The sequence below is a fragment of the Natator depressus genome, chromosome 9 (genome assembly GCF_965152275.1).
Source record: "Natator depressus isolate rNatDep1 chromosome 9, rNatDep2.hap1, whole genome shotgun sequence".
NCBI lineage: Eukaryota > Metazoa > Chordata > Testudines > Cheloniidae > Natator > Natator depressus.
In genome coordinates, this window is record NC_134242.1 from 9,366,370 (window position 1) to 9,391,747 (window position 25,378).

The following is a 25,378-nucleotide window of genomic DNA, read 5'->3' on the forward strand; positions in this document are numbered from 1 at the left end:
TCTACCCACTGCCACATTCCCTCCATGGCAACATACATAAACAATCCTGTTCAGGCAAAGGAAAGTTTGCACCTCACTTTGAAATTACACCACTAATATTGCTTTGGTTGCAATTGCATAATCGTAGAAACGTAGTGAAGGGTGGCATTGGCCTTCCCCAGTCCTCTCCCATCCCCTTTGTATCTGAGCCTAATGGGTGATCCCAGCTTAAAAGGTGACAATCCCACAACATCCCTGCCAAAAACTATTCCTTGGAGAGAAATTCCTTGCCAACCCCAAAGAGGCAGCATTGTCTAGTGGACTAAGTACAGGACAGAGAGCCAGGAATTCCTGCATTTTACTCCTGCTTCTGCCTCTGTCTATGCTACAAAGTGAGGTTGATGTAACCTGCCTTGCATTGACTTAGTTGTGCATGGTCTACACTTAAATTTGTCGGCCATCAATGGACCATGGCTCGCCATTACACTGACATAGTAACAGCACCTCCCTGAGCGGCATGGAGCCATGGTCCATGTTCTGAGGTCAGTGCAGCATGGATGTAGACAATGAGTGACCTATGTTGACCCTAACAGTCCTCCAGCAGTGCCCTATACTGACTGCTCTGGTCACAGTTATGAACTCCACTGGCTAGTGGTCAGGGAGACCAGAAGACCCCCCACCTTTAAAACCCTGTGAATTTTTGAAATACCTTTTCCTGATTGTCCATCTTGGCAAGCACCTAGCAGCTCTCCACGGTTGTGTGCAACTGCCCAGCCGGCCATGCCGGTTGCACACTCCAGACACACTCCGGCCTGGAGTAGGCAGGAGATATTGGATCTCCTGGTCTTGTGGAGAGGTGAGGCTCTGCAAGCACAGCTACGGACCAGCCATAGAAATGAGGACATCTACGAGCGGATTGCCTGGGAGATGCAGGAGAAGGGGTGTCACAGGGATCAGTGGCGGTACGGCTTGAAGGTGAAGGAACTGCGGCAGGCATATCAGAAGTGACGTGCCGTACTAAGAGGAGACCTCACCACCATCCCATAGAGCAGTGATGCTTGCATAACCATAGGAAAGTAGTCCTTTCTGTTGGATGTACTCTGTGGGAAGGTACGCTGGTGCCAAAATAGGGATGTGCATGCCATCTATTGCTCCACTGCAGTTTGGGAACTCCATTGCTGCAAATCCATCCACCCTGTCCTGCATGTTGCTGAGAATTACAGTCCTTCAGAGTAGTAGATGATTAATGGCCCTGCACACTTGTGTGACAATTGCCCCAGCAGTGGATTTTCCAACTCCAAAATGATTTCCCACTGACAGGTAGCAATCCAGCATTGCAGGTGTCCATGGTGTGATCACCACTTGCTTCTCCACTGTCAGTTCAGCTCTCATTTTGGTGTCCCTGCCCTGGTTGTCTGGCGCAAGCTTGGCACACAGATCCAGGAATGTGGCCTTGTCCATCTGAAAGTTTCTTGGCCACTGCTCATCATCCCAAGCCTGCATTATGATGTGGTCCCATCTGTCAGTGCTTGTTCTTGGGCCCAGAAGTGGTGCTCCACCATTTGCAGCTGCTCTGTGAGCACCACTAACAACTTCGTAGTGGTTCTCACTGTGTCCCACAGTAATCTGCCCTCCAGGAAATCATCATGTTCCCCACTGATCTGGCGTTTCTTGCAGCCTGCAAATACTGCAGGATTGTGTGTCCTGTGATTGCAATGCTCATGACAATAATGCGGAGCTCTGCAGGCTCCAAGCTTCTGTTAGAGACAGAGGCGAAATTGCGGATTAAAGTTTCCTCTGGCCTTGGAGCCCCTCTCCAACCCTTCCGCCTGCGGCCCCGCCCCCACTCCACCCCTTCCCCCAAGTCCCTGCCCCCACTTCTCTTCTTCCCGCCCCTGCTCCGCCCCGCCTCTTCCTGCCCTGCTCTGCTGCCAGGGAGTAGGGTCAGGGCATGGGGGCTTCCCCTGCCCCGCCCACTTGGCCAGGGCTCCGGGCTGCTGCCACCCGGTGGCAGATATTTTCCAGGGCTCCCCAGTTGGCCAGGGCCACTGGGCATGGGCCCAGTGGCTAATCCACCACTGGTTAGAGATGGCAGACAGTGACCAGTCCCACAAGGGTTTGTGGGATCTTAACATTAGGAGCCAAAATTATGGGGTAGAGATGGTATTAGGGGCTACAGAAAGTTTGTAAGGTGGGAACTTGACTCTGCAGTCCGAATCACCCCTGCACGACTCGTTTTTGCCCCACAAAGTGCTGGTAAAGCTTTCCAACAGACAGAGCACTGGGTGGTGGAGAGTTGCACACTGGGGTACCTACCCATGGTGCACTACGCTGTGCATCGGAATAAGCACTCCTGGGGACTATGCACAGCGCTGACCCAAGGAGCCAAGTTTGCATGTTCACAGATGATATAATAACTGCAACTGTTTTATGCAAACATAACTGGCAACAGCAAAAGTTTGTCATGGAGACCTAGCCTCGTGTGACGTTGGGAAAGAATTACTTACCTCAGTGAATATGTAAAGCCCTAGAAAAATACTAAGTATTGTTATGTGCCAGTCCATTGAACTACATGCATTGCATATATGAATTTGCATTACTGATTATCTAATCCCTTGTATACTGCAAAATAACATTGCTGTCCAAGTAATTATCGAACTTTTCCCGCATTGAATCCCAGGAGGATGGATTCTTCCAGCACCATTCAGGGTAGAGAATTCTGAAGGCTGACTAGGGAAAAGTTTCTTGATAAGAAAAGCCCCCTTATGGATTTAAACTAAACTCTTGTTAGATTTCCTGCAGTGTTCAGACGTTGCTGCTTAGTTCATTTAGATCGTCACTCAGGTCATGGTAATTCCCTTTTAGGGACTTATAGAAAAGTTGGTCAAGATTTGCAAAAGTGTGCAGTGGTTTCGGATGCCCCACTTGAGAGAACATAAGGGAGCCTAATTTTTCAGAAAGTACTGAACACCTGCCCTCTAAAAATCAGGCCCCTTTCAGGTGCATCAAGTTAAGGATCCAAAAATAGAGACACCCAAAATTACTAGTTGCTTTTGAAAATCTTGGCCAAGATTGTTAGGTTTGTATCAAATAATGGTAATACTTGCACTTCCAAAGATCTCAAAGCATGCCACAAACTTTCATGAATTCAAGGCAGCGTTTTCAGAAATGTCCACTCATGAAAGGCAGTTTTGGGTGCCCAATGTGAGACTCACAGGGTCAGTTTTTTCACAGGTGAAGTCAGTGGGAGCTGTGGGTGCTCATGTGGCAGCTGTCTCAGGTTCAGAACCCAAAAATTGAGGAAGCCAAATTTAGTGGCCACTTGAGAAAATGTGGGCCTAGTTGGCTTGCCCAAAGTCACACACAGTCTGACTGTGGCAGAGCCAGGAATTGAACTGACATTTCTCAACTCCCAGCCCTTTATTCTAAGTACTCATAGAATCATAGAATATTAGGGTTGGAAGGGACCTCAGGAGGTCATCTAGTCCAACCCCCTGCTCAAAGCAGGACCAACCCCAACTAAATCATCTCAGCCAGGCCTTTGTCAAGCCTGACCTTAAAAACTTCAAAGGAAGGAGATTCCACCACCTCCCTAGGTAACGCATCCCAGTGCTTCACCACCCTCCTACTGAAAAAGTTTTTCCTAATATCCAACCTAAACCTCCCCCACTGCAACTTGAGACCATTACTCCTTGTTCTGCTATCTGCTACCACTGGAACAATCTAGATCCATCCTCTTTGGAACTCCCTTTCATGTTGTTGAAAGCAGCTATCAAATCCCCCCTCATTCTTCTCTTCTACCGACTAAACAATCCCAGTTCCCTCAGCCTCTCCTCATAAGTCATGTGTTCCAGTCCCCTAATCATTTTTGTTGCCCTCCGCTGGGCTCTTTCCAATTTTCCCACATCCTTCTTGTAGTGTGGGGCCCAAAACTGGACACAGTGCTCCAGATGAGGCCTCACAAATGTCGAATAGAGGGGAACGATCACGTCCCTCGATCTGCTGGCAATGCCCCTACTTATACAGCCCAAAATGCCGTTAGCCTTCTTGGCAACAAGGGCACACTGTTGACTCATATCCAGCTTCTCGTCCACTGTAACCCCTAGGTCCTTTTCTGCAGAACTGCTGTCTAGCCATTCGGTCCCTAGTCTGTAGCGGTGCATGGGATTCTTCCGTCCTAAGTGCAGGACTCTGCACTTGTCCTTGTTGAACCTCATCAGATTTCTTTTGGCCCAATCCTCTAATTTGTCTAGGGTCCTCTGTATCCTATCCCTATCCTCCAGCATATCTACCTCTCCTCCCAGTTTAGTGTCATCTGCAAACTTGCTGAGGATGCAATCTACACCATCCTCCAGATCATTTATGAAGATATTGAACAAAACCGGCCCCAGGACCGACCCTTGGGGCACTCCACTTGATACCGGCTGCCAACTAGACATGGAGCCATTGATCACTACCTGTTGAGCCCGACAGTCTAGCCAGCTTTCTATCCACCTTATAGTCCATTCATCCAGCCCATACTTCTTTAACTTGCTGGCAAGAAAAGTGTGGGAGACCGTGTCAAAAGCTTTGCTAAAGTCAAGGAGTAATATGTCCACTGCTTTCCCCTCTTCCACAGAGCCAGTTATCTCATCAGAGAAGGCAATTAGATTAGTCAGGCATGACTTGCCCTTGATGAATCCATGCTGACTGTTCCTGATCACTTTCCTCTCCTCTAAGTGCTTCAGAATTGATTCCTTGAGGACCTGCTCCATGATTATTCCAGGGACTGAGGTTAGGCTGACTGGCCTGTAGTTCCCCGGATCCTACTTCTTCCCTTTTTTAAAGATGGGCACTACATTAGCCTTTTTCCAGTCGTCCAGGACCTCCCCCAATCGCCATGAGTTTTCAAAGATAATGGCCAATGGCTCTGCAATCACATCCGCCAACTCTTTCAGCACTCTCGGATGCAGCGCATCTGGCCCCATGGATTTGTGCTCGTCCAGCTTTTCTAAATAGTCCTGAACCTCTTCTTTCTCCACAGAGGACTGGTCACCTCCTCCCCATGATGTGCTGCCCAGTGCAGTAGTCTGGGAGCTTACCTTGTTCGTGAAGACAGAGACAAAAAAAGCATTGAGTACATTAGCTTTTTCCACATTCTCTGTCACTAGGTTGCCTCCCTCATTCAGTAAGGGGCCCACACTTTCCTTGACTTTCTTCTTGTTGCTAACATACCTGAAGAAACCCTTCTTGTTACTCTTAACATCTCTTGCTAGCTGCACCTCCAGGTGTGATTTGGCCTTCCTGATTTCACTCCTGCATGTCCGAGCAATATTTTTATACTCTTCCCTGGTCATTTGTCCAATCTTGCGCCCATCATGTCCAATCATGCGCCCATCCCCCACGCTGTAGCTTCCTTATCCCAAGCAATCCATCCAAGCTAATCTTGCTAGTGTAATGAAATCTGAAAGAGTAAAAATAGTTTATACAACAGGTTTTTACATAGAGACTTATTACCAGGAACTGGTTCGATCTCATGTATTTGGAATAGAAGATGTAGAGGAGATCTGGTTAATGATCAACATTCAATGAATTGTTTCCTCCTGAGTTATGTAAGCTTTTCTTTTTGTTGCAGAAAGAGGATCTCCAAGTATATGAAAAATACTGTCAGAACAAGCTAAGATCTGAAGCCCTCTGGAGACAATGTGGAGATAGCCTCTTCTTTCAGGTAGAGTTTAGTTACAGACTGGCAATGCAAATCTGTTGGAACTCCTTTTCCCATCCATCTCTCTTTAGAAAGTTTCTGTATACATGTACATTAAAAAAAGTTATAGAGGAAAATATATCTATGTATACACTTTATAATTCTGGGAGGCACTTGGCATCCATGTCAATTAATAGTGTCTCAGAGACTCAATAGACTGGTAGATGGAATGCCTGGATATGAACCTGTCTCTTCGGTTTTGGTTCCAGGTCAGATCTAGTACCAGAAGGGACCTTTTTCACAGAACCAGGTTTATTGAAATCTCGCAAGAAGATCTTGCAGGATTTCAGCATCATCTAGTCTGAATCCAGACCTTGGCTCTCATTCAGAGATGTTTGTATTGTACACAGAACAGCTGGGAAAGTCCCTTTGTAAATTGGCTAGTGAAATCTGGTGTGCGAGGAACAGAATATATGTCTTGTTGAATCAACAGATTCAATCTCAAATGATCTTAAACCTTAGTTCCAGGCTTTGTACCCCTGTTCTATTTCTAAGAGTTGTAGTATGATTTCCTCCTCTTTTGTCTCTTACAGGAATGCCAGCGTAAACTGGATCATAAACTCTCACTCGATGCTTATCTCTTAAAGCCAGTCCAGAGGATCACAAAGTACCAGTTGCTTTTAAAGGTAAATAAAACTAAAGGACATTCTCTGTGACAAGGCAATTGATTGTTGCTGCACTTTGACATGCCTATTGGTTGTCTGTTTTGGGTAAGGAATTACACAGCAGTGCCCACTTAAAGGCGACACCTTAAATAAATACTTTTGCAATGTTAAGTTGACCAGGTAGATGAACAAGCATAGTCAATGTAAGGACTCTTTGTTGAACCAAAATAAAAGCCTGATCTTGCTGTCAACTCTCACTAAAGTCAGCGACAGTTAAAGGTACTTTATAGGATCATGCCCAAAAACAGGCGCTGAAGACCACTGAAGACTGGAGCGTACATAGTGCAGCACGGTTCTGGATTCAGCACTGCTTCACTATAAACAATAAGGTCACTTTTCAGTTTTTCACAACAGAATAGAAATGATCTAGTTCTTTAATTAGAGTTTACAGGAGCCTTTAATTGGAGAGAAGTAAGGTCTAGCCACCTGAGTGCAGGCCTTCACAGCAAGCTGTGTTCTAATCAGGGGCCAAACTCCCTTTGACTTCAATGCGACCAGGATTTCACACTTACTGAACTTCCTCTCTGTGAATAAATTACCCCAACCAAAATTCCCAAAAGGACATCGTTTTGGGTGTTTTCCCTTTTTCAGGGCCCAACTTGGGGCAGATTGGCCCTAATTATCAGACGTGGTAAACATCCGCAGCTCACATTTGACAACAGCTGAAGTTGTGGGTAATTAGCACGTTTGAAATTCAGGTCCAAAGTTGAAGCTCCAAGACCAGTGTCCCCTTTTGAAAATTTTGGTCTTAATTTCTGTTTCCATCACTTCATCTCTAAAATGGGGATAATATTTTCTCACCTCCTTTACCAGGGTGTTTTGAGGGTTAATTGGTTGATGTTATGAAGCATTTTAACTACAAAAAATGCTAATTAGTGTTATGAAGTCCACTATGGAATTTAGTATATTACCTAGAGCAGGGTCTCAGTTGGTCCAAAAGGACATAGCTCCATTGAAGTCAATGAAGTGATACCAGTTTATGTCATCTGAATATCTGGCCAATCATTTACCTGTGCAGCATCTAACTGTCAAGGTGATGGGCTACCTAGGAAACCCTAGGATACGTAGAATGAAGAATCCTCTGTACAGTAAGTGGGCCAGATTGCACTGTGGTGCAACTTCATTGACTCTCATAGAGTTGTACCTGCTTATTCCAGCAGTAAATTTGACTCAGGTGCTTCCAGGAACTGTAATAGTAAAAGGGAGGGAGAGAATTTAAAAGAAATGTTCAAGGTCTCCAGTAGAAGAAGAAGAAACTGTGCTCTCTTTTTAATTTGAAATGTGCAAGTAAGCAAAAGTGAGATTAGATCAAGGAGTACAGTTCTCAAACAGAACAGGCACAGCCATTGGGATCAAATCAGGTCAGACCAGTTCTGTACACACCTCACAGTATATTTGGAAGGACACTAAACACAAAAAGAATTCTGAGTGCTCCATAGAAGTAGCATGCTAAGCCCCTTTGGAAAGGAGCTTCTCTGAGGGTGGGGAAGGAGGGCACTTAGGGCAGGAGGGTGATTCCGGAGAACCTTTCACAATTAGAAATGGATAGTAAGGAAGAGGCAATGCATAGGAAGCAAGTCTTGGTGACCAATGGGCAGATCAGCTTTTAGCTCCTGGATCACGGGGTTTTTTTTAAACTCGATTTGGTTTCAGTCAGTTTAGCTAGTTTTAAATGGCAGCCTCCTAACGAGATGATGGTCGTAGAGATTGCTCATAATAGTAGGGATTCCACAACAGGTAACACAAAGTGCATCTTGCTCTTTCCCTCTGAGGCATGGACAGCCACGTATTTAAAGGCAGCGCCATATGATGTCAGCAGGTTGGGATTTGTGTGAACCCCTTTCTTCAGTTTCCTTTTCACTTGGAGTTTCTGGGTTTGAACAATTTCAGCTGCATTTTGCTCCAGTTTGGAAAGTAGACATGAGCCTGAACCAAAACCACAGAGGGGGATTCCAGTTCAAGCCTTTGCACCTGTGGCTTATCTTTGCCAAATTTTGAATCAAAACTAGGTGAAACAACTGACTGTTGTGTGGTTTCCACCTAAAAGGTAGCTCCATATTACACACAACTTGACTTCTGCTCACCTGAGACTTGGCCCAGCTTGGCTGAAATTGGACCCTGTTTTGGCAAAAGGTTCACAAGTCTGGCCTGAATTTTAGGTTTGTAACTAAACCGGGTGAAGGTTCACACAGCTGTGGTGAAGGAGTCTGTCTCCTACTTAGTAAACACAAATTAGCAGGGAGGGGGCGGATTTTCAGAAGTAACAATGAGGGCATGGTTTTGGTAGGGGGACTTCCCAGTGGCATGTCAGCTCTCAGCTTTATTCCCATTTGCTTTAGTAGATACAGCATGGACTGTACTCTTGCTGACTTTATAGTTGGCAAGTTGGATGAACTCACTGGAAGTGCTGTTTGTTTACTGGTATAATATTTAGTGCAGACAACTATTGTGACATTCCATTGTGTAGCCTTGCTGTTTGTGCTTCTGAAATGAAGCCTACAGTTACCCAACCAAGTGCTCATGTCATAGTGATAATACATTCATAAAGACCAGTGAATAGTTACCAGACAAGCACCTGCCTGAGCTTGTTGTGGGTCACTAGAATTAAGGTAAGTCACTGAAACTTTTGTCTCATCACTTGGTAACCAAAAAACATATTCCTGGAACCCAACAGGTTAATAGGTGAATCCCCCAAGCAACATGAGATACAACAATTATGCTTTATCAACTCAATCCTATGGGCTGCTGAGTGGCTGCTGCGGACCCTCAGTGGAGTTAAGAGCCTCCAGCACCTTTGAGCTTCAAGTCAGTATTGACCCTGCCAATTTAAAAAAAATCTTTTTAAATGCTCGATGTATTCGACTTTTTCTTTCTTAGGCACTTTGAGTGAAGACAGAGAGGGCCTGATTCTGATCTCAGATGAGTGTAAATCAGGAATAACTCCACTAATTGCAATGGAGTTGCACTGGTGCAAAACTGGAATAAATGACGTCAGTCTCACGGTTACAGATTCCACCATGTACAAGAGCAAAGAGTTGATATGGGAGAAGGCTCAATTTAAAATCAAAAGGCCTGATTCTCCTCTCAGCTTTTACAGAGATGTAACTGTAGTAAATAAGTGAGAAGAGAATTAAGCCCCAAACTTTCCTTAGAACTCTTCAGGGATAACCAGTGACTAGAGAATGAAAGACAGGAGTGAGGAGAGGTGCTTCTATGGGACCCAGTGAGCAATGTGTACTCTAGATATTTGGGGTCCAAAGCAGAAGATCCATACATGGCGAGACTGCACATTTTGGCCTTTTAATTAAATTTTGTTTTCCTGATTTTTGGCCACCTGTTCCCCAGCAGGCCTAGGACTTTGCCCCTCATTCCCCATGCTGGGGACATACAGAGGGGAGATCACTTATCTCAGAGAATGAGCCCATTTTTAAAGTACAATTTTAATGCATTTTTGATTGGAGATTAACGTTGTCCTTTTGAAGTGATCATCCTTTAAACAGACATTTCAAGTTTTCATATGTGGGTTGGTCAATAGTTGGGGTGCAGGTAGGGTTTAAGTGAGCTGGAAGATTTCTCTGCATCTTCCCTGCTCCTCCTAAAAATTCAATGTCTGGAAAACTAGCCTTCTAGTTAGAGACTAACGAAGCTCAACCTACTTAGGGCATGTCTACTCTTACCTCCGGAGTGATCGATCCACTGGGGGTCGATTTATCACGTCTAGCTAAGACACGATAAATCAACCGACAAGCACTCTCCCGTCGACTCCGGTACTCCACCGGAGTGAGAAGCGTAGATGGAGTCGACAGGGGAGTGGCAGCAGTCGACCTATCGCAGTGAAGACACCGCGGTAAGTAGCTCTAAGGATGTCGATTTCAGCTATGCTATTTTCGTAGCTGAAGTTACGTAACTTAGACCAACTTAGCTTGCCCTCCCACCCCTAGTTTAGACCAGGCTTTAGTTTATCAAGAAAAAGATTGAGAGGTGATTTGGTCATGGTCTGCAAATACATTGATGGAAGTGATTACTGATAATAGAGAGAGTTCCTTAATGTAGCAGACAAAGGCAAGATCCAGTGTCTGGAAGCTGACGCTAGACAAATTCAGACTAAAGATTAGATGCATGTTTTTCACAGTGAGGGTAATAATTGGAACAGTCTACCTAGGGATATGGTGGATTCCCCATCGCCTGCAGTCTTTAAATAAAGACTGGGTGTCTCTCTAAAAGAAATGCTCTAGCTCAGTCAGAAGTTATGGGCTTGATGCAGGAACCACTTAGTGAAATTCTATGATTTGTGTTAAAGCCGGAGATCAGATTAGATGATCACAATGGCCCTGTCTGGTCATAAATGAATCCATGAAACTTACAAATGTCCAAAAGCTTAAAAGGTCTATTTCTGATGATCGTTAAAGAGACTCTCCTGCCACTCCTATAACTGCACTCCTCTGTGTGTTCAGCATGTGAAGTGGTCTTGTCATAGCTCTCTGATCAAGGATATGGACTTCTGAGATGTTCCTTGATATGGCTGTCTTCATTGTTTAAATAGGAAATGCTGAAATGCAGCAAGAATTCCGAAGGCACCGCTGAACTGGAAGAGGCGCTGGCCACAATGCTTGATATCATCAAGTCAGTGAATGATTCCATGCATCAAATAGCCATCACGGGATATGAGGTATTATTATTATTTATTATTTGTACCCTAGTTGTGGATGTTCCTGCCAGCTCCAGTCATGACATACGCACCACTATTGCAGGTTGCAGGAGTCCAGATTTCTGATCTCTAACTCAGAGCCTGCCCAGGTGACAAGTCTCTGACAGAAAGACACAGGATGAGATGTAGCAGTGATCAAACATAAATGACCAAATTTCAACTGAGCAACGTGTGCAGGGGGTGGGAGTAGGTGGATGTGACAGCAGGATGCAGCTCTTTTGAGCAATGGGTTTGACACTGACATTTGTAAATGGGAAGATGCAGACTTGACTGGTCCAGAATAAGGTAGTGATTGAAAGCTGTATGTGACCCCAGTACAGACCCCCCAAAATCCCAGGGCACTAGCTATGGGCCAGGAAAAGCTGGTTGGTGTATAAATTGGGCAATAGAAGCCTACACTTATAGCTGGAGGCCCTATTGCCTCAAATATATTGATGATAACAATAGTAGCAGTGCGAATCAGTGGTAACTGCACTGAAGTCAGCTGAGTTACACCAGGGATGAATGTGGCCCTAATTTACAAAGAGAAATGAGTCACTGATTAAGAGGTAGCAGTGATTACCGCTGGAGAAAAGAATGACTGTTAAAAGAACAACTTTAAATAATGCATTGTTAGAACTGTGTGGACTGATGGGGATGTGCTCACCATTTAGAAATATCAGAAGGATGTAAACACTAAGGAAGAATTTATTTAGTCTGGTTCAAGCAATTTATAAAGTAGGAATAATGGGATGGACATTAAAGTAAAATTTAGGCTGAATATCTGGAAAAACAGGAAGCTGTGTTGAGTTGTGGAATAGTCTCCAAAAGGAAGTTGTGGAAAGCCTATTAGTGTCATGTATAATGGGACAAAACACTGGAGAATATGCTGGAATGTCTGGATCGGAAAAGTAATCTTTCATTGTGCGACGGGATGGACGAGGTTCCGAACACGCCTTTAACAATTTCTAATTTCTAGGATTCTGTGATTCATAATATATCACCAATTATATCTGTATCTGGTAGCTAAGAGCGCTAGATGATACAGTATTGTAATGAATTAGCTAGTACATAGAAAACACTACCGTCAATGCTGCTCTTTACGGGATGGAATTAGAACTGCCCAGCTGTGTGTCATAGATAATGTCCTGTAAACGCCTAATGGAGATGCTCCTTTAGCTTATGTAGTGGAGCAAATGCTTGTGGAACAGGAGGATCTGAGTGCCAAGCCTGCGGTTGCAAAGAAGTTTTAAGTTGGCCATGGCGTGGGAGGTGAAGCAACAATAGTGAAGTTCTACCTTGCCATGGATTTGTTACAATAGTAGCAAACACGTACGCTATATAATAATGTCTCTTCCAATGGGTCAAATTCTCCCACTGTACAAAGGACCGGCACAAAGCCCATGCACTATTTAAGTCCCACATAAGCCCTCAAAGCCTGAAGGACTTCAGTGATGCCTTGCGTGGCCCTGTGCATGGGTGAATTTCACCCAATATCAGTTGATTAACAGATCTGGGCTCATTGTTGAGCAATTAGAATAGGAATAGTTTCTAATTACTGGATTGTAGTATGCATCTTTGGGCTGAAAAACAACATTGACATGAGTAACAAAATGGGAATTGCCCCTCCCCCTGCTGTATGTAAGTTGAAGTTTTCTAGGGTAATTTATATTTACATTACTGGCACTGGAGATCCCCAATGTATTCAGATTTGTTGATTGAAAAACTACCTCTGCATGAGTTTGTTAATTATAACATTTCTCCAGCCGCAGATCTGATGTTTTGTTATGTGTCTTTGCTTTGCAAACTGAAAGGGTGATTTTAAAATGGGTTTCAATACTGAATCCTATTCTGACTGGACAAATAAATATATTACATAACTTTTGAATCTTCATTGGAAGAGCTATATAATCTGTGACAGCAGCCTACAGAAGGGGACTTACATCTTTCCCATCATTCTAATTTTGTTTTAAGATTTAAAGGGACACTATCAGATTCATCATTCATATAATAATTAAATATATAGGGCTGGATTCTGAGGCCATCTCTTCAGTGGAGCTACCAGTTAACTCCAGCAGAAGATCTTGTCCATATATACTTAAACAATGTTATTAATAACACCTTAGATTATTAAAATTGAATGGTAAAATGATTTTTTTTATCGTTTATGCTGTTTATTTCCTTTTTGTATGTCTCTGAAATAGAAAATGACAACTGACCTAGTCAGTTTTACTTTTGAATAGTAAATTTCACTTTCAGGTTTTCATACACTATGGACTTGATTGCAAAGCTCCCACTCACTTTAATAACACATTACTGGAAGTTCAGGATGCAAACACTGCCTGGGAACATTTTTGGATTTGTGAAAAGCTGTTTCCATTGCAGTAAAATAAACAAACTGGACACATCTCTACTGGCTTCAGCTTTTGCAAAACCTTTAACAAAATCTTAATTTGGGGGCCAGATTTGACCTGAGGCCGCTGCTCAAACTGAGTTGGTTATTTTTCATTGTAACTTTTTGAAGTTACAACCCTCTCAAATCCCTACAGCAGTTCTTGGTGACTGCAGTGACACCTGCTTGGAATTGTGACACTGTTGAATCTGCTGCATTTGTCTACTATATATACTATTGAAAGAACGAAGATTTTAGTTGTGTTGGTGTAAAAGACAGGGATTTCCTTGAGTTCTTGTATTTTACTCTTCACTTTTCGAGGCGGGAGGAGATTCTCCTACAATGTCCCATGTCTCAGGGTATTGGCTTGTGAAAGGCTCCCCAAACCATAGGAGCAATGGCTGAACCTCACCAGGTTCACATGTTTGGGTTGGATGAGCACCCAAAAGTTCAGATGCTTATACAATCTATCAGAACCCCGTGGGTCTGCAAAACTGGATTGGCAATCTCATGGGAACAGCATTTCGGATTACTTCTCCAGTTTGCACAGTACTTCTGGTCCAGCCTGAAAAGAGGGGGATTGGCATTTTTACTGTTTTAGCCTCATTTAAATTTAGGTACTAACATTCTATCTCCTGAAATCCCCTCTACCACCTTTACATGTACAATATTTTTCTTTACTCCATAAAATGCTGCAGAGTGTGGAAGGGTAGGGATGGGGGGCTACTGCACGGGCAGCTGACGTCCCTTCCCTGATACTGGCACAATCTGTGAATGGAAAGATTACCTCCCCACACACATGAATTGTGGGGACACAATCTAATTTGCATATTCTTGCCTCTGAATCTCATGTCAGATTTACCACTGTGAATTCAACTAACGCCTCTTTCACACCTCCACTTTGTGAATTTGCCCCAAACTCTTGCAGGGAATTGCACCAAACCCACACGCTATCCCTGAGGGCTAGAATACTTGTGTTCGCTTCCTTGAGCGAGCTAAAAATGGTGTGTAAAGTCTCACAGGTAGCCAACCACAATGGCCACAACGTAGACATACAAGATCTGTGTTGACATTTATTGGAGATAAGGTATGGAATAAATTGCGCTCAGTAAATTCATTCCCAATACGCCCTTTTCAGATAGTAGGCTATGATAACTAATGAGAACTGCAGGGCCGACACCTCCCACCTCTAGTCAAACTGCTCCCCAGTTTGGGATGGGACTCTTCAAGCAACAGGTGTGATAGACATGCCTAGTTGGCGTAACATACTTTTTGAGGGTGTCATTATCCCAGTAGAGCAACAGGTTTGAGCCCTTGACTTGTGTAGGTTATTCTACTTTTTGGTGATTTGCATGTGCAGAGCTGAGGGGCAGAACTCCGGTGTAAGAAGGTGCTGGAATCTAAACATCTATTAGGAAGCCATCATGGAAGGATTACTTGTGGGGTGATGGTTGGGAGCACAGAAATGTTCAAAAGCATTTCTTGTTACTGGATTGCCTTTGCATAAAAACTTGACCCTACAGATTAAGTATACTCTCTGCATGGCAGTGAGATGCAATGGTAGTTCAAACATAGCTCCAATCTTCCATAAACAAGAGACACAATGTCCTGTAATATCAGGAAATAATTGCATTTCAGAATGAAACCATGCACCCCAAACAAACTCCGTTGGGCACAGTCCATCTGCTGAACAACACAGGTGCCCATGAACACTTTGCCCTGTGCTCCCCTCTCTGCATTGGCTCCCCATTGAAGACACAGAGTTCAAGGTCTCTGTCCTGATATTTGAAACCCTCAGTGGGATTGGCCCAAGAAGTCTCAGATATCGCCTCTCTCTTGGCACCCATGATCAGTGTTGCCAAAAATTAAGCACCTCCATTACCCCGATCCTGCAATGGACTCCCTGTACAAGTTTTAGGATTGGGGCCAAAACTTACCCTTGTCAAAGTAATCATTGCTTGTTCTATAATCCTGTATCACAGATACAAATTTTAAAAAAAACAACGAGGAGTCCTTGTGGCACCTTAGAGACTAACAAATTTATTTGGTCATAAGCTTTCCTGGGTGTTAGCCATGAAATTTGTTAGTCTCGAAGGTGCCACAAGGACTCCTTGTTGTTTTTGCTGATACAGACTAACACGGCTACCCCTCTGAAACCAGATACAAATTACTTCTTATAAAATAGTTTGCAGATATAACTGGGTCCTTCTCTGCTTCTTAATGTCCATTAACACATAGCTTTGACACTCCTTTCACCCATTTTACTCCTACACTCTTTAGGACTAACATATTTTATACATGTCTTTTGCTCTTAAAGTCTGATCCAAACTCAATTACAGTTGATACAAATACTCCCCCATTGACATCAGTGGGCTTTGGATCAGGCTCTTAAAGCAGAAGGTCTGATGCTTATTCTCACTCTCTCTGGTACGTGTCTGGTGCCCATCCCCATAGTATCTGAGCACCTCTCAATCTTTAATGTATTTATCCTCGCACACCCCTCTGAGATGGGGCAGGGCTTTTATCCCCCATGCTATAGATGGGGAACTGAGGCACAGAGAGACTAAGGGCCAGACTCTAGGTGCCTAGAGATGCAGATAGGCAGGTGAAAACCTTTACACATCTGGCCGTACCTGACATCCCCAGGTCAGCCTGGATGTCTGTGGCAGAGCAGGAACTGGACTGCGGTCGCCCACGGCGCAGGCTCATGCTTAAATTACTGGACACTAATGATGCATCTACACTGTCCCGCAGTTCAGACTATGGGTAGGAATAGCAATGCACACCGTAGCGCTACCCTGTAACTTCCCTTCGTGGCTGCAGTGGGCATGGACTGAAAGGTTCCTAGTTCGCGTTAACAGTCCTCTTCAAACAGGGTTACGTTAACGCGAGCTAGGAACCTTTTAGTTTGCGCCTGCGGCATCCACACAGGTGAGTTACTGTGCAATGCTTGGAGGCACGCTGCTGTTCAGTCCCCTGATGGTCCACACTGCAGGGTAGTGTAGACAAGCCCTAAGGCCCCTTAACGCTGCTCTGGAGGGGCGGGACATTGAAGCCCAGGTTGCCAGTTTTTGATAGAGGCAGCTTCTCCCTCTCATAAAGCTCCTCTGGGTCATCAGACAGGAGCCCCAGTCTGGCAGAGCTGAAGAAATCCCTCAGAGAGGCCGGAGTTGATTGTCTTAATTGGGAGGGGTGCGACGTAGATATTGTGGGCATGGAAAATGGCAGGGGGAATGGATAAGTGAGGGAGCCTGTCAACTGATCCTGGGGGAATCTCTCTAGGGGCCCCAGCTTTCTCCTGACTGCTCCCCTTTAATGCACCTACAGTTAGACCAATCCTTAAATTCTTAACCTAAATTGAGTCTATCAGCCCTTAAACTCCAGGGCTTGCAGGCCTCCTTTGTCTCTGTGTCAGTGTCTTACGGGCAACCTGGCCTGGGAACCTTCCCCCTCTGCTATCCCATTCTGTTCTCCCTCCTGTGTAGCTGGGCTTGTTTTCTTTATTGGTCGCAGCTGTGCATGCATGTCTCCATGACTGGCCGTTCTGGCAGCTATGTTGGGGTGTGGTCAGTCTGATCACCTGTAAGCAGGGAAGATGCTCCTGTCCCTTATGCCTGTGCCCAGTATTGGGCTTGTGAACCCCACTATGAGCCGCAGATATTATAGCTGGGGAGTAGAGCTGGTCAGTGAAGCACTCAGCTGACTCCTTAGCCCTGGCTGCATGCTGAGCCCAAGCGCCCTAGATAGCCCAGTGCTGTGGCCCCCAATGGGCACCTTTGGTTCCCTAGTCACACCCATCAATCCTTTGATTTAAACAGTGGGGAAAATGAGTCTGCCCTACGTTTTTCTGGTTTGAATGTCACCCACGTGAAAACCCTTCTTTTCCCCACTCTTGTGCGACAGGGAGACGTGCATGAGCTTGGTAAGCTGCTGATGCAGGGCTCCTTCAACGTCTGGACTGATCACAAGAAGGGCCATAGCAAGGTGAAGGACTTGGCTAGGTTCAAACCGATGCAGAGACACCTCTTTCTCTACACAAAGATCCTGCTCTTCTGCAAGAAACGGGACGAAAACACAGACGGCCATGAGAAGTCTCCTTCATACAGCTTTAAGAATTCTTTAAAGGTAATGGGCATGGTACAGAAGGAGAGGTGAGGTATATATCCACTATTGAAGCAAGTTTAAAATAGCATGGAGGTGGACGTTTTAAAGACAAGATTAGAAGTATGAAAGACCTTTTCTATTGAGGCAAGTTGAATAAGGCAGCAGCTCTGGGAATGGTCTTATTTTTAATTGGGTGAAACATCTGTTGGAGATGGGCCAATGAACCTGGAACTTCAGGCGTCTTCGAAATCCAAAACCAGGTCTGGCTCTGAATTTTTTAATGGACCCCTCTCTTAATGATTTGGTGTATCACCCACAACCCTGGAAGCTTTTGAAATCTGGATCTGAATTTTCATCTGAACTCCATTATTTCTGTAGCAGAAAGGGCCCCAGATTCCAGGGGAAGTTTGTTAGCTCAGTACAGAGTGAAGCCTCAGGTGTTCTGCACTGGCTACGTCCTATAGAGAGGAGCAGGGATAAGCAGGTTTGGGGTCCATGTCTCATTGTTCTAGATAGAGGGCCCCATCATGCTCTAGTTTTAGCACTGGATTTTGATGTGGAGTGGATGTGAATGTGGATGTGGATTTTAGCAGTGGAGCAGGACTGGGCTTGTGAACTCCAACCTATATTCTGTTACAAAAATATCTACAAACGAATCCCAAAAAACTTGTTGACTCTTGAAATGACTCCTGGGGTGATGTGCCAACGCCTGAATCCTGACATTGTTTATTAACATTAGTTACACTACTGGGGGTCAAATTCTCCCATCAAGTACTGTACAATGGTGTGATCCTTTGGACTTCAGTTGGCAACATCTGGGACAACATTTGGCTCAGCGTGTGTGACGTTGCAATACACCAGCCATTAATCATGTCTGTTTATGAAGGCATCAGCTGTTCAAAAACATAAAAGTAATAGAGTATGTGTTTATTGTATCTAAGATTGGATAAGAATTCCAATTTGGCGTTATGTTATAGCATGTGAGCGAGCTCCTGCTCTTTGGATCTGTAGGTGGAGGGCCTCGTCCCTATAAGTGCACTTGGCAGAATTCTCTTTTTATTTTTTATGATTTTGACAGATCATATCAGTGTGTATTTTAAGCATTTTTAAAGATTTTTATCTATTTCAATGTTTCAGTTGCTCAAAATTGGGGGAGGGCAGCTAATAATTATTTCATGATAACAGACATTGAGATTCAAAAAGTTAAAGCTTTATAACCATTAAAACACAAATTGTCCCCATCACATGTCAAAATATACAAAAGTAAATATCCTTAAATCAAATGTTTGTCAGGCAAAGGCTTATCTGTAAATTTTGATGATTGTTCATGGAAATGTTTTTTCAGCCGTTTGTATGTGGCCAGTGAAATCGATATTTACTAACACTTAGTGATAAAAATTGAATCCTTACAAGCCTACGTATAAAGAATTTTCCCTCCCCATGCTGAGGGGCAGAGGTGGAGAGCCGCTAGCTTTGCTGTATATACACTATTAAAAACAAGCACCCAGTCCTACAGTAGTAAGGGCACCCAAGTAGGCCTTTACTTGCTAGACAACAGTCTAGTTAAGGTTGAGCAACCAAGCACTCAGAAGTCAGGTAATGCAGAGTTAAGGTTCATCACCCAACTTTAGCTGTGTTCCCCTGTGTATATGTTTTAAAATATGGCCTTGCTTTCTATCATTGCATTCGACTTGTCAAATAATACAGTCTGAACACGTGTAAAAACAGGAATATCGGAGGTAACCTTTTATAGAAAACACCTACAGTATATAGCTGACTGCACTAGTGCAGTGTGTAATACAGACTCTGTATCTAACCTGATGATCTGGGAGATGAGAAATACAATATAAGAGTTTTATAGAATTATAGACATTAGCTTTGTTGTGTTGATATTTTCAGTCTTTTGTCCTCATGTGTTTGGAAACTATCAAAAGTATTACAGTTTTGCCCTAAATCCTTTTTTTGGCCTCCAGGTTCTTACATGATATGATTTGCCAAGCTGCAGCCTTAGGGCTTAATCCATAGAGATGCTGAACATGGAAGCTAAGGGAGTTGTGGGTGCTCAGCACTCAAGTCCTTACCACAAGCATCTTAGGCCCCAGTTCCCCAATAAGATTTGTGCAGGCTGAGTCCTGCATTGGCATGGAACACCACTGAAGTTAACAGGCCTGCACACAGGAAGAGAGATCATTTCACAGAGCCCTGGGGTGTGATCTGCAAGGTCCTGATCCAGCAAAGCACTTACATTTGATGATGGAGTCGCTGGGACCATTCACGTGCTTAAGTTCTTTGCTGGATGGGGACCACAGTGATCAGCACCTCACAGGGTCAAAATTTGAATTTAACAAATGTGCAGCTACTGAGTGCTTTTCTGTAATCTGTTAGTGAGAAATACTGACAGTTAAAAGAATCATAGAATCATAGGTTTCAGAGTATCAGGGTTGGAAGGGACCTCAGGAGGTCTAGTCCAACCCCCTGCTCAAAGCAGGACCGATCCCCAATTAAATCATCCCAGCCAGGGCATGACGCAATGATGCAAAAGGATGCAATGGTGAATTTTATGTTGATTAAAAAATAATTCGAACATATTTTATGCACTCTGTAAAGGTATCCAGAATAGGACAGGTCCTTTTTATAGTGCCCTTCAGAGGGGATATAATTTAAAAGTAAGTTAACATTAAGTTCCTGGTTTTCCTTTTTTATTTTGAAACAGATGAGTACTGTTGGCATCACAGAAAATGTAAAGGGTGATAACAAGAAGTTTGAGATCTGGTATAATGGCCGAGAAGAGGTCTATATCATTCAGGTAAAGACAATGGTTTCTCTAAAGGAGTTTGCTTCCTTCCAGCCATGTTTCCTTTAACAACGTTGTAATTTCCTTTAGCGGTGGAGACAGAGAGAATATGAAGGAAACTAGATTGTGATTTTAATGTTACTCCCTTTCTCAGAATAAGCACATTACTAGATTTCAGAGTAGCAGCCGTGTTAGTCTGTATTCGCAAAAAGAAAAGGAGGACTAGTGGCACCTTAGAGACTAACCAATTTATTTGAGCATGAGCTTTCGTGAGCTACAGCTCACTCACTTCATCCAATGAAGTGAGCTGTAGCTCACGAAAGCTCATGCTCAAATAAATTGGTTAGTCTCTAAGGTGCCACTAGTCCTCCTTTTCTTTTCACATTACTAGAGCAACAGTGATTCTGAGCCTGCCCTGTCATGCTGCTCATGAAGTTCTAACATCACCTTTATCTTTGAGGAAATTTGTCATGACTTTGGTGTGGATGAAAAAGAAAATAAAATGATGGAAAATGACTCGGGAGTCCAGATAGAAAAATAATGATGGGAACTTTTAGATCCAATGTAATTTTTCATTTTGTAAAGTGCCCTACGCTTTTTTGGTCCCAGTTCTGGTCATAGAGGTTTCTCACAAGGAAGGGCTAAAAGTAAATTTTAGGTTAAAGCAGCAGTAGGATTGCCAATGTCATTGAACTATATCTGCTTTGCACCTTTCCTCTGTTTATAGGCATCTTCCGTTGAGTTGAAAAACATCTGGATTTCTGAGATTAGAAAAGTCCTGACAGGACAACTGGAAGCATGCAGAGGTAGGACATAGTGTGTGATCTTCGTGATGTTGCATTGACTCTGTATCTGACATTCAACAGGGGGCAGCTAAAATGGGTTATTGAACGGGTACGTGCTGCCAAATGAAATCCGCAAGAGCAGGTCCAATATGTTGAAAATCAGCATAATTGTTTGTAAGTGAAACACATGACTGAAGTTTGACCCTTTTTAAACTAGTGAGCATCAGTCTTTTGCCTTGCTCATAAAACATGAAAATGAGAGGGAGGATAGTCCAGTAGGTAAGGTGCTAGTCTAAGATAAAGGTGATCCCAGTTCAATTCCCTGCTTCACCACAGACTTCCTGTGTCACCTTGGGTGAGTGACTTAATCTCTCTGGGCCTGTTTCCCATCTCTAAAATGGGAGTAGTAGCACTTCCTGATCTCTCAGGGTGTTGTGAAGATGAATACAGGAAAGATTGTGAGGTGCTCAAATACTGTGGTAATGGCCCATTTAAGTACCTAAGAGATATATATATATATATATATAAAGAAGCATTAATATGTTAGGCTTTGTGATTCTATGGGCAATGCAGACTGTACAGTGAGGTCTTATATAATTCTTCCTTAGGAACCGTTGCCTTTAACCCAGGAGCGCTGGAACAATTTGTAGAGTGGGGGTGGTGCTGATAGCCATTGAACCAAACTGTAAACCCTGTATATGCCAGAAACCACCTCAAGCCAGGGGGTGCAGCAGTACACCTAGTTCCGGCACCTGTCCTTTAACCTGCATTAAACATGCCACAGCAATGAGATAAAATCAGGTAAAAAAAAAAATTGGCCAAGAAAATGGATGAACTCAGCAGTGAAAAGTAGCTTGCAAAGAAACTCTAAAAGAGGGGGTGTGTGAATGCAGTATGCTATAAAAGTTTCACTGGTATGAGTTTGGGGTGGATTCACGCGTGAGTGGTGAAGCCAAGAGTGAGGGATGCAGGTTATCCCAAGTGAGTGCCTTGGTGGCACATGCATTCTGTTTGCGCCATGTATCTTACAGAAAAAGAGTCTTTTAGAAATAGCATAGAGAGGTTTTACAATATATATTATGGGTGCCTTTTTCTCACATTCCTCCCTGCTCCATCTGTAAACCAGGCTGCCTTCCTTACTGTGACTCCAACTGTACTGCATGCAGAGGGAGGCAGAAATTATAAATAATTGAAGCCTCGAGCACAGTGGTTTTCAATCTTTTTTCATTTGCAGACCCCCTAAAAAATGTTGAATAGTGCTGTGAAGACATGAGTGGAGAGGAGGTGTTCAAGTGGTGGTCTGAAAACTTATGTTCCATAGGACATACTACAGGGAATCTGGGCTGAGCCATACAGGGCTAGTATAGTGGGTTATCTGTGTCACTGAGGTAGACCCACCCTTGCTGCCTGTTTTATCAAAATTTCCTTGGGTTTAAGCCATGATACAAGCAGTATCTCACTGATTCTCTAACTCATTAGTGATGCTCCCAAAATATTGTGTCCTGTGTTTTAACTTGAAGATTTTCACCTGAGCAGCACATTTCAGGTGTATTTGGATCCAGGGATCTGATTTGGATCCTTCTCTAGTTATTATTAATTCAACACCTGAGTCCAGTCTTCTTTGCCATGTTCTCTTATGTGTCCACAAAAAGGAAATGATCAGTGCAATTTGGAACTATTTTTTTTTTCTTTCTCTAACAGAAGCAAGCCAGCTACACCAAAGAATCACAGAGAGTGTCTACCATGCACCGATGAATTCCTCCAACTCAACCAGGTAATCACAGACTGAATGGTGACCTGCCAAGCATTGATATCAGAATATCTTTTACCTTTTCCAGTCTCAGTAACTTTAGGTGCAGATGAATTATGAATGTGCTCTGTTGCTTCCCAGGCATAGCATTGTCTTCTTCACTGTCTTCAACCCACATAAATGCAGACAAAGATTTTGCGTTTGTACAAACCCATAATCTCAAAGCAAAATGCACTTAACAGACTGGAATTTGCTTTTCCAAAGGAACCACAGGCACCCATGAATTTGATCAGCAGCAGGGTCAATTGAAATTGACCCATTGAAAAGGATCATGGACTTTAATGAGGTTTAATGAGGGTGAAGATCTCTGGGTAAAATTGTCCAGAGGACAGAAAGAGAAAACAATTCCAATGAAAGTAAAATGCAACCAGAAGAATTTATCAAACCAAGCCAGATATTTAACCCTGTGACATGGCAATGTAAAATGCTTGAGTTTCCAAAGCAGAAATACTAGGTATAATAGTACAGCCAATGGTTAATTAACTCGAGGAACCACTGGCTGCATATGTTAGTTTAACCTACAGCAGATTAAACAGAAGGAAAAATGAGGATCTTACTGTCTTGACTACCTAGGGAAAGAGGATGTTGGACAAAACACCTTTTGTCCAAACTGTCACAACAGTGCAAGGCCCGTGCATGGTGATTGCTAATATGGGCAGTGGGGCGAAGGAGAGGCCTTTATGAAGGAACACTGACACAATCTGCCCCACCAGCTATCCTAACCAAGGAGACCATGATCCTCTCTACTATGTGGCTCAGTGGGATTAAAGACACAGGAATTAGGGTACAAAATGTCCTAAGCCAACAGAAGAGAAGGAGTGAACCTTTCCCTGAGCCTGCTGATGTCCATAAATAGCTATTCTGCATGGTCGGGGTTCCATGGATTTTCATGGGTGGACCCAGAGGTAAGGAGGCATGGATTCAGAGGACAGACACACCCTGTGACATGCTCCCATGTAGAGGATGATCTCCCTATGACTGTGACAAGCCTGAGCAACGTGTGATTGGAAAAGATGCACTGGTTAATTCCAATTCAGCAACAGTATCGTCGGAAGAGCAACCAGTATCACCAGTGCCCCAGCTGTGGCTAGAAACTAATTAATTCATTAGACTGTTTCATCCATGGAAATACAGTCCATCCTGGGTTGCTCACACATAAAATGTAACAGCTGTTATGTTCTTTACAGTAACACAGTAAACCTTCATTGCAACATCAGAGAAGTCTGACTGGATGATGCCATCTCTGTGTTGTTATGCAGTATGCTTTCTTTCATCTAGTCATAAGCAGCCACACCCACTTTGTGCTGTGATTCCACAAGATAAAGCCGGGTTGGGCTGGGTCAGTATTTGGAGCAGAGACCTCATAGGAAAACTCAGTGTTCAGCAGGAAGTAGTCAAAGTCAGAGTTCCCCAAGGCAGCGGCTCATCGGGCTGACACAGTGAAGGAACATCAGTTTCACAGCTACCAGTACAGGGAGTGACGTGACCAGTATCGCATCCACCTGCCTGTGACTTCCCTAACCTGATGTAGCCCTATAGCTTCTGAGTGAATTGGAGGTGGCCTTTCAGCATGGGATCATGTGAGACTCAAACCTGCAACCTTCAAGATTGTAGTCAAATGCTGTAACAGCTCTTTCAGAAGACTTGCAAAACCACTATCCTGGATGCTTGTGGTAATTAAAGATCGCAGGGCACTTTTTGCAAGAGGAATGGTGTTAACCTTGGTGTCTTGGCTAAATTGCAACTCTGCTCATTTAAATTCTGCTTATCTAAATTCACCCCACAGCTTCAGTTCCTACCCTGGACAATTATGTGCTGCTTTTGTGCATTGTTAAGTAGGTGTTTCATCCAAGAGGTATGACATTTCAGTGATGGTGAAACAATCCCTTTATGTATTTTTATATCTATTTCAGTTTACAAAACTTAAATGGGCCATAACTTTAAATGTTTAACTATAAGTGAATTACTATTTTCATTTTCTGCTTATTTGCAAACAATTTAGTCATATATCCATGTATACATATACTGTACATGAAGACAAGTGGCTACACAAACCAAGCATCTCTCCTTTGAAACACTATTTTATTTTCCTGGAGATGAAGTTTGGAGACATAAGTGCTGTAGTAAGCGCAGTCGGGAAAGTAACTCAAATACTTTCTTGGTGGACTGTTTTTTCTAAATGAACAACCTATCCTAAATTCTCAGTTACTGAGGGACAATCTTCACTTGTTGATATATTTTGCTTTCAGCCACCAACCTCTCTGTATAACTTTTTTCATGAGTAATGTACCCAAATACTTGGATGCTCAATATCTAAACTGCATTCTTAAATTCATTCACCTAAATTTGGGTTATTGCTGATTATTCACTATGTGTATCTTATGACTTTAAAAACAAACTTTGTATTTGTGGATAATCT

The 25,378-nt window shown here is 43.5% G+C and overlaps 1 protein-coding gene across 6 annotated transcripts in view; it reads left to right on the forward strand.

Annotated features, from left to right (window-relative positions):
- Positions 1 to 25,378, forward strand: part of MCF2L2 (MCF.2 cell line derived transforming sequence-like 2) — a 330,633-nt gene that overhangs the window by 279,582 nt on the left and 25,673 nt on the right. For all 6 annotated transcript variants that reach the window (XM_074963488.1, XM_074963490.1, XM_074963486.1 and 3 more), the window contains exons 19-25: positions 5,594 to 5,686; positions 6,256 to 6,348; positions 10,931 to 11,056; positions 17,370 to 17,591; positions 20,284 to 20,376; positions 21,092 to 21,170; positions 22,851 to 22,923. In XM_074963488.1, coding sequence (XP_074819589.1) covers positions 5,594 to 5,686; positions 6,256 to 6,348; positions 10,931 to 11,056; positions 17,370 to 17,591; positions 20,284 to 20,376; positions 21,092 to 21,170; positions 22,851 to 22,923 — 779 coding nt within the window. The remainder of the gene's footprint in view (positions 1 to 5,593; positions 5,687 to 6,255; positions 6,349 to 10,930; positions 11,057 to 17,369; positions 17,592 to 20,283; positions 20,377 to 21,091; positions 21,171 to 22,850; positions 22,924 to 25,378) is intronic.